We start from the raw sequence: 14,058 nt of genomic DNA, 5'->3' as shown, positions 1-14,058 counted from the left end.
TTTTTGTTTGTCTGTAAAACTTTTGATTTCTCCATCAAATCTGAACAGAGTCACGCTGGGTACAGTATTCTTGGTTGTAAGTTTTTCCCTTTCATCACCTTAAATACATGGTGCCAAGCCTTTCTGACTTGTAGAATTTTGGTTGAGAAATCAGTTGATAATACATAAAACATACAAGGGTATATGTCATTCTTCCCTTATCGCGTTTATTTTTTATTTTTTTTCCCTTGTTGCTTTTAACATTTTATGTTTGTTTCAGATTTTTGTCAGTTTGATTGCTTTGTGTCTCGGTGTATTCCTCCTTGGGTTTATCCTAACTAGGACTCTCTGCACTTCAAGGATTTGGTTGATTATTTCCTTTCCCTTGTTAGGGAAGTTTTCAACTATTATCTCTTCTAATATTTTCTCACGTGCTTTCTCTCTCTCTTCTCCTTCTGGCACCCCTATAATGTGACTGCTGGTGCATTTAATGCTGTCTCAGAAGTCTCTCAGGCTGTCTTCATTTCTTTTCACTCTTTTTTCTATATTCTGCTTTGCTGCAATGACTTCCACCGTTTTGTCTTCCAGGTCACTTATCCGTTCTTCTTCCTCAGCTATTCTGCTATTGATTCCTCCTAGTAGATTGTTCATCTCCATTTCTCTGTCCTTTAGCTCTTCCAGGTCTTTGGTAAACATTTTTTGCATCTTCTCCATTCTTTTCCCAGGATCCTGGATCATCTTCACTATCATTCTGAATTCTTTTTTTGGAAGCTTGCCCTCTCCACTTCATTTAGCTGTTCTTTTAGTTTGATTTTATCTTGTTCCTTCACCTGGAATATAATCCTCTGCCTTTTCATTTTGATTAACTTTCTGTGGTTGTGGCTTTTGCTCCTGAAGTCGCGGGACTGTAGTTCTTCCCGCTTCTTCTGTCTGCCCTCTGGTGGATGAGGCTAAGAGGCTGTGCAACTTGTGTTGCTCAGTTTTAAACAACTGTTTAAAATACTTGTTCCGACTAATACCAAGTCATTGGCTTTTTTTTGAAAACCACTTGACCCAAACTATCACTGTTTATTTATCCCCGACGATGCTACGTGGCCCTTACCGCCTCTCTTTAAAGAAAAGTCCCTCTGGGGAAACAATAGAAGAAAAGGGGGAAATAATTCATGCCGATGTAATACTGAGCATGTAAACTGAATGCTCAGCACTTTCCATCAGTTCAGTTCAGTTCAGTCGCTCAGTCGTGTCCGACTCTCCGCGACCCCATGAATCACAGCACGCCAGGCCTCCCTGTCCATCACCAACTCCCGGAGTTCACTCAAACTCATGTCCACAGAGTCGGTGATGCCATCCAGCCATCTCATTCTCTGTCATCCCCTTCTCCTCCCGCCCCCAACCTTTCCCAGCATCAGAGTCTTTTCCAGTGAGTCAACTCGTCACCTGAGGTGGCCAAAGTATTGCACTTTCATAGTAGCAGTTTTATTAAATTCTCCCCACAATCCCCAGATCAAATACCATGAGTGTAATGTATAGAGAAGAAAACATTCTAAAAAATGTATCTTAATCACAAAGTGATGGTAGAGCTGGGATTCAACCTCAGCTCCATATTTTATCAATGCCATACTTTTTCTATGATTCTTTAAGAATATGAGTTTGTAAAAATCACTCAAAAATAAAGGATAATTAGACTAGATGAAGGAGACGCATGGTATTTTTTGCCCACTCCCTCAAGTTTACCCTAAGTCAAACTTATTTGTACCATTACAAGCCATAAGACATAGACATAAAAGTGTTTCAAACTATAAGAAATTGTGTTTCATGAAAATCAAGCTTGCCTAATTATTAATAATGATAAATTAACGGGGATGACGGAGAATGAGATGGCTGGATGGCATCACTGACTCTGTGGACATGAGTTTGAGTGTACTCCGGGAGTTGGTGATGGACAGGGAGGCCTGGCGTGCTGTGGTTCATGGGGTCGCGGAGAGTCGGACACGACTGAGCGACTGAACTGAACTGAACTGAACTGAACCTATAGGAATAAAAAAACAATAAACTGAATTTGAAGGTAAAGTAGAGAACCCTTCAGAAAACACAAGTTGATTCCAATAATCACTATTGGCCTATGTCTGGAAGATAAAAATATAGAGAAGCCAACAACTCTAATTTTGCCCCAAATCTATAAATATCGGTGTGTAGCACAGCCCGTTAAAAGAGAGTAATTCATAAGACATCCTCTTTCTCCCCTAAGACGATGTTGCTTTCTTTCAGGCTGTATTGGAAAAACGTTTTGTACTTTCAGGGTGAACACTTCTTCTCTTTGCTAACTCTCCCTTCCTGTCCAAAGGCAGGCTTTCAGACAGGCGGGAGACATGCTCTCTTTTCTATGTCCACCCTCTCTGTCCCAGTGCACACCACTCATGCCTACATGCTTGCTATTCCAGGTGATGTTGTGTACTTTTACTATATTTTAAGTGAAATAAAAATAGGCATAGGAATGTGTCAGTGGAAGAGGGGAGACTAGAGCACGACTCTAATTTGGAAATTCAATGTTCTGCTTTCTTTTTCAAATAATGTGTATTAATAATTTCCAGATCTTTTACTTGAAGCAATGCTGTAATATAGCTATCAGCTTCTCAGATAATAGATACACACTTTAAGAAGTTATTTTTCTCTACTGTGAACTGCTTCTATCCCTGTAAAATAGAAATTAACTAGAATTTTTTACCACATAGAGCCTTTGAAAGAAATAAAATACATACCCACCTATTCCCCAGTTGCTTCCTCCATCAACAAACAAGCAAAAGGAAAGAGAGAAAGAAAAAATACCACATTACCCTCTTGGAATACGACCAACTACTTCTAATCCGTATGTGTTCTCCATATTGGTACAGTAACAGGTAAAAGAGGCAGCAATCATCTGTGTGGTTCCATTTGAAACAGAGAAAAAGAAAATTATTCCTGTCTCTCAAACATCTTAAAACCATTTTTAAAAGCAACCATTATTCATGTGCTCCATGATTATCAAGAGTAATACAGTAGTTGCACAGATTTTTAAAAACTAAGAAAATATGTAAATAAAAAAGTCCCTCTGAGATTTGAGATCACTTAATCTGCAGTCTCAAAAATTAAATGGCGTTACAATAACACAACGTTTATCATATCGTTTCTAATTATAGCAACCCAATTATGTCTGATTCTGAAGGGGTGCAGAATACAGAATATATGAATGTGTGTTTGTGTGTGTGTGTGTATGCACAGATACCACAATCCAACCTAAATACTTGTCTCTCATGATATGAAAGAATGTTTTAACACAGAACATTTTCCTTTCATTGGTGTAGTCACCAAAGAGTTTAAGATGCTGCATCAATATTCCTAATGTAGGTTAGTAATTGATGATTTACAGTCTCCTTGAATAGTCTTGAATTTTGAGTTTTTGTTATTTCTTGAAGAAAAATATGCTAGCTAATAATGTGTTGAATCCAATATTTTTGGAATTGCCTCCCTGGAGTTTCAGGAGCCTGACCTTCTATTGTGTGACATACGGCTAGCAAGGCCATGTATTCGCTGCAAGTATCCACAGTCCCCTTTAAAATGCATGTTCAGAATTCTGTTCAGGACTTGTTTTCATCAGTCATATTACCTTAATGTTTTCCATCCATTTTCACATTCTCTTCATTCTTTTGATTATTTAATAGGTACTGGAAATTTCACATGACTATCTATCAGTTTGATATCTGTTTAATCACTTCTATACTATGCTTTTTTGTTAAAAAGAAACATGCAAATTACCTAAAGTATAAATTTACCATACACATGGTCAGAAAAAAGGTATAAAAAAAAAAATCACACTAGCAAAATAAGGAATATCTAACAATGTCCAATAATATTACTTTATAGGGATTTTTACTATATATTTCTCTTCTCTGTGATGATATTTAACTGAATTTACAAGATTTCTTAAAACATTAAATAGACTTAAAAAACAAAGGAGCCTTGAGAATTTTTTTAAAGGCAATAAAACTCGACAGGTAATAGTTTCAAACTTTTTAAATATTATGACATAATTGTACTTTCTAAATACAGTAGTAGTAAAAAATTCAGGCTATTAGGTTGGAATCAGAAGTATTAATGTATTCAAAAATTTCTAAGCCAGTTGATACATTTTAATTGCTAATAATTTTCATGAAATATTTATATCATCAGAAAATACTGTGACCTGTAAAAGAAAATGTAGCATAGCCACAAGATGCTGAATCCTTATTGAAAACAGAGGAATGCATGGTGTTCAATACACATAGCCAATATTAAAATTAAGTAACTTAAAAAGTTACTAACTTTGTCTTTCAGACAGTGCTTTAGAAGGTTCTTATCTGCCATTTTCCAACTGTAACACTTCTCATAAAATGGGAGTTTTGTGCGGACAAGGGGAGGTACCTAACTTAAACCTGGGCTCATATTTCTGGATCATACACTGAATTCCCAGGAATCTATAATTACCTGCTAAAGTCTGCTTCCAGATACCTTCCCCAGGTCTACCCTTGTAGCATGGTCCAAGGAAAGGCCAAGGGACAGTTGTGGTGGGTGAAAAGTGGAGATGTGTTTGGAGTTTGGGTGCTGGGGCAAAAGTATCCACGTATATACTCATGAATCCCATTGTAGGTGAGATGATGCTGTGAAAGTGCTGCACTCACACGCTAGCAAAGTAATGCTCAAAATTCTTCAAGCCAGGCTTCAACAATACATGAACCCTGAAATTCCAGATGTCCAAGCTGGATTTAGAAAAGGCAGAGGAACCAGAAATCAAACTGCCAACATCCACTGGATCATTAAAAAAGCAAGAGAAAAAAAAAATTAAAAAAAAAAAAGCAAGAGAGTTCCAGAAAAACATCTACTTCTGTTTCATTGACTAGGTCAAAGCCTTTTACTGTGTGGATCACAATAAACTGTGGAACATTCTGAAAGAGATGGGAATCCCAGACCACCTGACCTGCCTCTAGAGAAATCTGTATGCAGGTCAAGAAGCAACAGATAAAACTGTACATGGAACAACAGAATGGTTCCAAATAGGAAAAGGAGTATGTCAAGGCTGTATATTGTCACCCTGCCTATTTAACTTATATGCAGAGTACATCATGAGAAACACTGGGCTGGAAGAAGCACAAGCTGGAATCAAGATTGCCGGGAGAAATACCAATAATCTCAGATATGCAGATGACACCACCCTTATGGCAGAAAGTGAGGAAGAACTAAAGAGCCTCTTGAAAGTGAAAGAAGAGAGTGAGAAAGTTGGCTTAAAGATCAACATTCAGAAAACTAAGATCATGGCATCTGGTCCGATCACTTCATGGCAAATAGATGGGGAAACAGTGGAAACAGTGGGAGATTTTGTTTTTGGGGGTTCCAAAATCACTGCAGATGGTGACTGCAGCCATGAAATTAAAAGACGCTTACTCCTTGGAAGGAAAGTTATGACCAACCTAGAGAGCATATTAAAAAGCAAAGACATTACTTTGCCAACAAAGGTCCGTCTAGTTAAAGCTATGGTTTTTCCAGTAGTCATGTATGGATGTGAGAACTGGACCATAAAGAAAGCTGAGCACCAAAGAATTGATGCTTTTGAACCATGGTGTTGGAGAAGACTCTTGAGAGTGCCTTGGACTGCAAGGAGATGCAACCAGTTCATCCTAAAGGAAATCAGTCCTGAATATTCACTGGAAGGACTGATGCTGAAGCTGAAACTCCAATACTTTGGTCACCTGATGCGAAGAACTGACTCATTGGAAAAGATCCCAACTCTGGGAAAGATTGAAGGTGGGAGGAGAAGGGGATGACAGAGGATGAGATGGTTGAACAACATCACCGACTCGATGGACATGAGTTTGAATAAACTCCAGGAGTTGGTGATGGACAGGGAGGCCTGGCATGCTGCAGTCCATGGGGTTGCAAAGAGTTAGACACGACTGAGCAACTGAACTGAGCCTTATATACATAAACAGAAAACCTACACTATTTCAATAGTATGAAGTGATATTTCAACAGGTGAAATTATTTAGACACTACTTATCACCAATAAAAAGAAACTGAAGCCAATTAATAATAAGTAAATTAGAAGACTAGTTTGCTTAACATTTCATTTTCAATGTAATGCTTTGTTCAGTTAAGAGTTCCCATCAGAAACTCAAACCAGGGCTCTGTAAAAACCTAGAGGGGTGGGAAAGAGTGGGAGATGGGAGGGAGTTTAAAGAGGGAGGGGACATATGTATACATATGGCTGACTCATGTTGATGTACGGCAGAAGTCAAACCCATATTGTATAGCAATCATCAATCAGGCATAAATAAATATATATATATATATATATTTTAAAGAGTTCCCATTCAGTTCAGTTCAGTTCAGTGCCTTAGGAGTAAAGTACAATTCGTTGCTTTGCCAAGTACAGCAACAAAAATATCTTAGAAAATCAGCCTTGGCCACTGAAAATTATGAGACTATCCTTTCAACAAAGAAAAATTAGGTCAGTAAATGTAACAAATCTATCAACCATTAATGGACATTTGTTGATTCATAATATTTTATGTAGCATATAGATGCTATATCACAAAGATGTGGTTTCACTTTTTATTGCTTTATAGAGAATTATGCCAGAGATCTTTTGAGTCTCATCCTTAGAAATATATATTAATGATATATATATATTATATATATAAATGTATATATAATATAGCTCTATATTTTAAATTTTAGGCTATATGTTCTCTTATTTATCTGAAAATATACAAGTATATGAGAAATTTTGCAAAAATTAGAAACATGTGTGCCTCTTTTAAATTATTGACTCAAAATATTTCCTGTCTTTTCATGAATGTATGGCCAAATTAGTCCTGCTTTAATGAGAGACAGAACTAACTATGGGTTACTATAGACAATAAGGGGCACCTTTGCACATTACCCGACACGACTGAGCGACTTCAATTTCACTTTTCACTTTCACACACTGGAGAAGGAAATGGCAACCCACTCCAGTGTTCTTGCCTGGAGAATCCCAGGGACGGCGGAGCCTGGTCAGCTGCCATCTATGGGGTCGCACAGAGTCAGACACGACTGAAGCGACTTAGCAGCAGCAGCAGCTTGCACGTTACCCACAGCAGTTGCAAGTGTTGCAGGGAAGAATGTTAAATGTTCACTTTGTACTTACCAAAACTAAGTCAACAGGAAGAATAATTTTAATTTTCCTCTTAAACTGTTCATTCAGCTCTTTAACCAGTACAAGCACCACGATGCTTAGCAAGGATAAGAGCAGTGCTTCCAGTCGCACAGACTTGATGTTCTTAAAGATATATGCATAGATCTACAGTAATGAGGAAAAATACAAAGAAATCTCAGGATCATTGACAATATACCAAAATTAAAATCTGGCCCCAGATGAACTCTGTGATGTCTTGCAAAAAAACAGCTGAAAGGGAGAGGAGTGAAACAGCGGGGCGTAGAAGGGTCTATCAGTCAGGGCCGATGCAGGTAAGGCTATGGTTCATTTGCATGTACAGAACTGCCTTCCCCTTGATTCTTCCACCAAACTCAGCGTTTGTTCCTTCCTACATAAGGACAATACAACACTGCCAGCTCCTTCTCAGTCACTTCAATGGGCAGAGATCTAAAATTCATTAGCTACAATGCAGATTCATTGTTAAGAGCAAATAAGGGCTCTCAAATAACTACAGGCTCTGTTAAGGGCTTCCCTGGTGGCTCAGCAGTCAAGAATCTGCTTATTCTTGCCTGGAGATGCTTACTCCTTGCAAGAAAAGCTGTGACCAATCTAGATAGCATATAAAAAATCAGAGACATTACTTTGCCGACAAAGGCCCATCTAGTCAAATCTTTGGTTTTTCTAGTAGTCATGTATGGATGTGAAAGTTGGACAACAAAGAAAGCTGAGTGCTAAAGAATTGATGCTTTTGAACTGTGGTGTTGGAGAAGACTCTTGAGAGTCCCATGGACTGCAAGGAGATCCAACTAGTCAATCCTAAAGGAGGCCATCCCTGAATATTTACTGCAAGGACTGACGCTGAAGCTGAAGCTCCAACACTTTGGCCACCTGATATGAAGAACCGACTCATTAGAAAAGACCCTGATGCTAGGAAAGACTGAACACAGGAGGAGAAGGGGACCCCAGGGGATGAGATGGCTGGATGGCATCACTGACTCAAAGGACATGAGTTTGATCAAGCTCTGGGAGTTGGGGATGGACAGGGAAGCCCGGCGTGCTGCAGTCCATGGGGGTCACATAGAGTCGGACACGACTGAGCGACTGAACTGAACTGAGAGAATCCTATGGACAGAGGAGCCTGGCAGGCCACAGTTTACAGGGTCGCAGAGTTGGACACGACTGAAGTGACTAAGCAGCAGCAGCAGCAGGCTTTGTTGAACACCACCACTTTTACAAAGCCCAGAATCAAACATACACATGTACTTTAAATATCAATGGATATATCTGGAAGTTAATAGCTCTGTGTAAGGAGATATTTGTGTTTCTCTGTATCTTTCAAATTTCCTCTGACAAAGATGTATGGCTTATATAATTGTAAAGATTTTACATAGGCCTTTAATATTTATCTTCAAAATGTCTCAATGCCTTCTCTTGGAACATGTAAATATGATTTTTATAAACTCATTTCTAATCATCCACAGTTAATTTATTAGGTCTAGCTTCAAGTGATAAAAACGAGGTTTTACTTTAGCATACAGGCTGTTCTTACAGTAGCCCAATTTGTTGGCATTCTTTGCCCTCTCTTTTTAGTATGTCAACAATCATTGGAACACAACTAAAAATATTGGATTAAAACACTGTATAGATAACAGATCAAAAAATTTTATATAGACTATGTTTTTCAGCATTTTCTAAAATTCTGCTCAGTAGGTTTCTCAATTGAGCCCATCTGGTACAGGGATCAGGAATATACCTGGTGTAAATGAGGTAATCAGACTATCCAAATACTGATTCTATATATTGAAAAGTACCTAATCTTACTGCACTGTGATCAGAAAAGATGCTTGAAGTAATTTCAATTTTTAAAAAATTTACCAAGACTAGACTTATGGCCCTGGATGTGATCTATTCTGTTCCGTGTGCACTTGAGAAAAAGGTGGAATCCATTGTTTTGGGTGAAATGCCCTGTAGCTGTGGATTATGTCTAACTGGTCCATTGTATCATTTAAAGCCTGTGTTTCCTTGTTAATTTTCTGCTTGGTTGATCCATCCATAGGTGTGAGCGGGGTATTAAACTCTCCCACTATTACTGTGTTACTATTAATTTCCCCTTTCATACTTGTTAGCCTTTGCCTTATGTACTGAGGTGCTCCTATGTTGAATGCATATATATTTATAATTGTATCATCTCATGCCAGTCAGAATGGCCATCATCAAAAAGTCTGCAAACAATAAATGATGGAGAGGGTGTAGAGAAAAGCGAACCCTCTTACGCTGTTGGTGGGAATGCAAACCGGTACATCCACTATAGAGAACAGTGTGGAGATTCCTTTAAAAACTGGGAACAGAATTGCCATATGACCCAGCAATCCCACTGCCGGGCATACACACTGAGGAAACCAGAATTGAAAGAGACACGTGTACCCCAGTGTTCATTGCAGCACTGTTTTTGTTTTTGTTTTTGTTTTTTTTAGGGTGTGGAATGATTCGTGTTAAAATTTCTTTTTTTTTTTTTTTGAAATGAACAGAGGAAAATTTATGCGTCGAACCTGGACTGGTCACTTATGATAATATACATGCTACAATTCCATTCTCCCCAATCATTCCACCTTCACCCTCTCCCACAGAGTCCCAAAGACTGTTCTAAATGCCTATGTCTCTTTTGCAGTCTCTTATACAGGGTTCAGGTTACCATTTTTCTAAATTCCATATATATGCGTTAATATACAGTATTGATGTTCTTCTTTCTGGCTTACTTCACTCTGTATAATTGGCTCCAATTTCATCCACCTCATTAAAACTGATTCAAATGCATTCTTTTTGATGGCTGAGAAATACTCCATTGTGTATATGTACCAAAGCTTTCTTATCCATTCATCTGCAGATGGACATCTAGGTTGCTTCCATGTCCTGGCTGTTATAAACAGTGCTGCAATGAACATTGGAGTACATGTGTCTCTTTCAATTCTGGTTTCCTCGGTGTGTATGCCCAGGAGTGCGATCGCTGGATCATATGGCAGTTCTATTTCCAGTTTTCTGAGGAATCTCCACACTGTTCTCCATAGTGGCTGTACTAGTTTGCATTCCCACCAACAGTGTAAGAGGGTTCCCTTCTCTCCACACCCTCTCCAGCATTTATTGCATGTAGACTTTTGGATAGCAGCCATTCTGACTGGTGTGAAATGGTATCTCATTGTGGTTTTGATTTGCATTTCTCTGATGATGAGGGATGTTGAGCATTTTTTCATGTGTTTGTTAGCCATCTTTATGTCTTCTTTAGAGAAATGTCTGTTTAGTTCTTTGGCCCATTTTTTGATTGGGTCACTTAGTTTTCTGGAATTAAGCTGCAGGAGCTGCTTGTATAATTTGGAGATTAATCCTTTATCAGTTGCTTCATTTGCTATTATTTTCTCCCATTCTGAAGGCTGTCTTTTCACCTTGCTTAGAGTTTCCTTTGCTGTGCAGAAGCTTTTGATTTTAATTAGGTCCCATTTGTTTATTTTTGCTTTTATTTCCAATATTCTGGGAGGTGGGTCTTGGAGGATCCTGCTGTGATTTATGTCGAAGAGTGTTTTGCCTACGTTCTCCTCTAGGAGTTTTATAGTTTCTGGTCTTACATTTAGATCTTTAATCCATTTTGAGTTTATTTTGGTGTATGGTGTTAGGAAGTGTTCTAGTTTCATTCTTTTACAAGTGGCTGACCAGTTTTCCCAGCACCACTTGTTAAAGAGACTGTCTTTTCTCCATTTTATATTCTTGCCTCCTTTGTCGAAGATAAGGTGTCCATAGGAGCGTGGGTTTATCTCTGGGCTTTCTATTTTGTTCCATTGATCTATATTTCTGTCTTTATGCCAGTACCATACTGTCTTGATGACTGTGGCTTTGTAATAGAGCCTGAAGTCCGGCAGGGTAATTCCCCCAGTTCCATTCTTCTTCCTCAAAATTGCTTTGGCTATTCGAGGTTTTTTTGTATTTCCATACAAATTGTGAGATTATTTGTTCTAGTTCTGTGAAAAATATTGTTGGTAGCTTGATAGGGATTGCATTGAATGTATAAATTACTTTGGGTAGTATACTCATTTTTACAATATTTATTCTTCCAATCCACGAACACGGTATATTTCTCCATCTATTAGTGTCCTCTTTGATTACTTTCACTAGTGTTTTATAGTTTTCTATGTACAAGTCTTTTGTTTCCTTAGGTAGATATATTCCTAAGTATTTAATTGTCATTGCAGCACTGTTTACAATAGCCAGGACATGGAAGCAACCTAGATGCCTGTCAGCAGACAAATGGATAAGGAAATTGTGGTATATATACACAACGGAATATTACTAAGCTATAAGAAGGACTACATTTGAGTCAATTCTAATGAGGTGATGAAACTGGAGCCTATTATACGGAGTGAAGTTAAGTCAGAAAGAGAGAGAAACACAAATACTGCATATGGAATTTAAAAGATGGTAACGATGATCCTATATGCAGGGCAGCCAAAGAGACACAAGTGTAAAGAACAGACTTTTGGACTCTGTGGGAGAAGGTGAGGGTGGGATGATTTGAAAGAATAGCATTGAAACATGTACATTACCATATGTGAAATAGATCACCAGTGCAATTTCAATGCATGAAGAAAGGCACTCAAAGCTGGTGCTCTGGGACAACCCAGAGGGACGGGGTGGGGAGGGAGGTGGGGGGGTTCAGGATGGGGGACACATGTGTACCTGTGGCTGATTCATGTCAATGTACGGCAAGAGCCATCACAATATTGTAAAGTAATTATCCTTCAATTAAAATAAATAAATTAATTTTTAAAAGAAAATTATCATTAACACTGTAACTATTTCAAACAAACAAAACATATTCAGTAAAAATTGAGCCTCATTGAGTGAAAGGGGTCAGGGTAATGTAGAACCCAGAATCTCCTTTGTCCACATAGAAAAATGTATCTGACTGTGAAATAACTGGGGGTCATAAAGCTTTACTTGTTATCTCTTCACAGCTTTCTTTTGTATTCCACACTACTTGGAAAGAAAATCAGGTACACTTTTGTCATGGTTATCTGAGATGAAGACGGTATTTTTCCTCTCTAAGTTGTGAATAACATCTACTCACACAACTCCTATAGCAAGTGAAGAAACAGGTTGCATTTCTCATAGTTACCCCTTTCACAAAGCCCAGGACAAAAATCCAAAATACTACTCAATGAAATATAGTCTAAGGGACAGAGTCAGAGGGAGGTCAATAATTTTGTCCAAATATCCAGCTTTGTGATGATTCATCATAATCCCAGTATAACATTGAGAATATCATTCAGATGATTTGTCAAGAATAAAACAAACATTTATTCGTTTTAAAACATTTAGGTGATTATTCCTTCTGTTTAATCCATGGCAGTAAGAGTATGCCATGACAGTGAGTGTATAAGAAATCAAAGAAATGTGAAAAACACCCAAGCAATACCAAATTTATTATAATTTGCATTTTGAGAACATGTATTTGCAGTAATAAAAATGGCTATCCCAGAATGAAAAGAATGAGAAACTCTCCTCCAGGGTTTTTACTGTCTGTCTGAATTAAACTAAAATTTACAGACCAAAATACATCTCACAAGATGTTCCAGAAGAACATGGGAGCAGGCAGAGACTTGTTACAAGCACACACACACAAAAAAACCCAATAGAAAAACAGACTGATGAAGAGTTACACTAATGACTATCGTGTGGAGCCACGTGGAGAAATAACAGCTAAAGCTGGCTTACAGGAGATGAGCGGCAGATAGACATGTACAAACACACACACATTTACACATGCTCATTTAGTATAGGTCTAGGCATCCTAAACACATATTGACATTTCTAATTTCTAGTATAAATCTAGTCATTAGGGTATGCTATCACACATTACAATTCAGTAGATAAAAATTCCCATTGATGATCATTCATTTTCTAGACCTCAGAGAAGCAAAGATAGTTCGTGTATGTATGAATAAATAAGTAAACTATTTCATCAGAACTGAGCAAATCTGCTTTATAAAATATGAGTTTAGCTCACTTTGAGACTATAATACTAGTTAATTCTTTAAATTGTCCATTTAATATATAATAATATAAAAATGGGAGAGACTGTTTAAATTTCAGTGCTTTCAAGAAGAGTCAGAGAACTAACATTTCCAGGCGCTAGACTAGCCATCTTCTATCCAGTGATTCGTTTAATTTCCCAATTAATACAAAGTGAGCATAATGACTTCTTTACCCTATCACATTACCTGCCTTCAATTACACTGCCTGGTTTCCTTCACTATCTGAGATGATCTTGTTCAACAATTTGTCTCCTCCTATCCTATTCCACATCCTCCCCCTCAGCATTTCAATAAAACTCCATGAGAAAGAGACATCATTTCTCAACTGCATCCTCATCGCCTCTGAAGTAGTCAATCAACATCTGTTGAATAAATCTATTATAGCAATTCTTGAATCAAGGATGCATACTAATCTCTTCCCATCCATGTGTGGATTATTCTGTTGACTATCTCCGGTTTTGAAGCCTCATATTTAGTATGATTCTCCCACTTTGCAGGTAAGGAGACTGAAGTCTGCTGCCAGCCTTGGTTTTTGTTTTTCAAAGTAGCTCTCACATCCTTGGAGTCTTTAAACATGAGCCATAGTTTCCCAGGAATACCCTCTCTCTGCCCCAACTTGCTTTTAACTTGATTATGCTTTAAATCTACATCTAAACAGATCTAGATTCCTACTCAGGGACCATTAAAGCCATCTATGATAATTCTAAAATTGATGTTGGTACAAGTTCTCTTTGTTCTTAAGAATGTAATGTCACCTATAAACTTTGCCTACACATCATTTTATAATTAAAT

The 14,058-nt window shown here is 37.9% G+C and overlaps 1 protein-coding gene across 2 annotated transcripts in view; it reads right to left on the bottom strand.

Moving 5' to 3' along the window:
- The window catches only part of SLC26A7 (solute carrier family 26 member 7), a 137,411-nt gene that overhangs the window by 58,082 nt on the left and 65,271 nt on the right, over positions 1-14,058 (bottom strand). For both annotated transcript variants that reach the window (XM_055432638.2, XM_055432640.2), the window contains 2 exons: positions 7,178-7,330; positions 2,814-2,896 (listed from right to left, as the gene is read on the bottom strand). In XM_055432638.2, coding sequence (XP_055288613.2) covers positions 2,814-2,896; positions 7,178-7,330 — 236 coding nt within the window. The remainder of the gene's footprint in view (positions 1-2,813; positions 2,897-7,177; positions 7,331-14,058) is intronic.

This window comes from Moschus berezovskii, chromosome 16, assembly GCF_049115385.1.
Source record: "Moschus berezovskii isolate FMDL1 chromosome 16, NW_MosBer_1.0, whole genome shotgun sequence".
Classification (NCBI taxonomy): domain Eukaryota; kingdom Metazoa; phylum Chordata; class Mammalia; order Artiodactyla; family Moschidae; genus Moschus; species Moschus berezovskii.
This window is presented reverse-complemented; position numbering and strand designations above follow the sequence as displayed.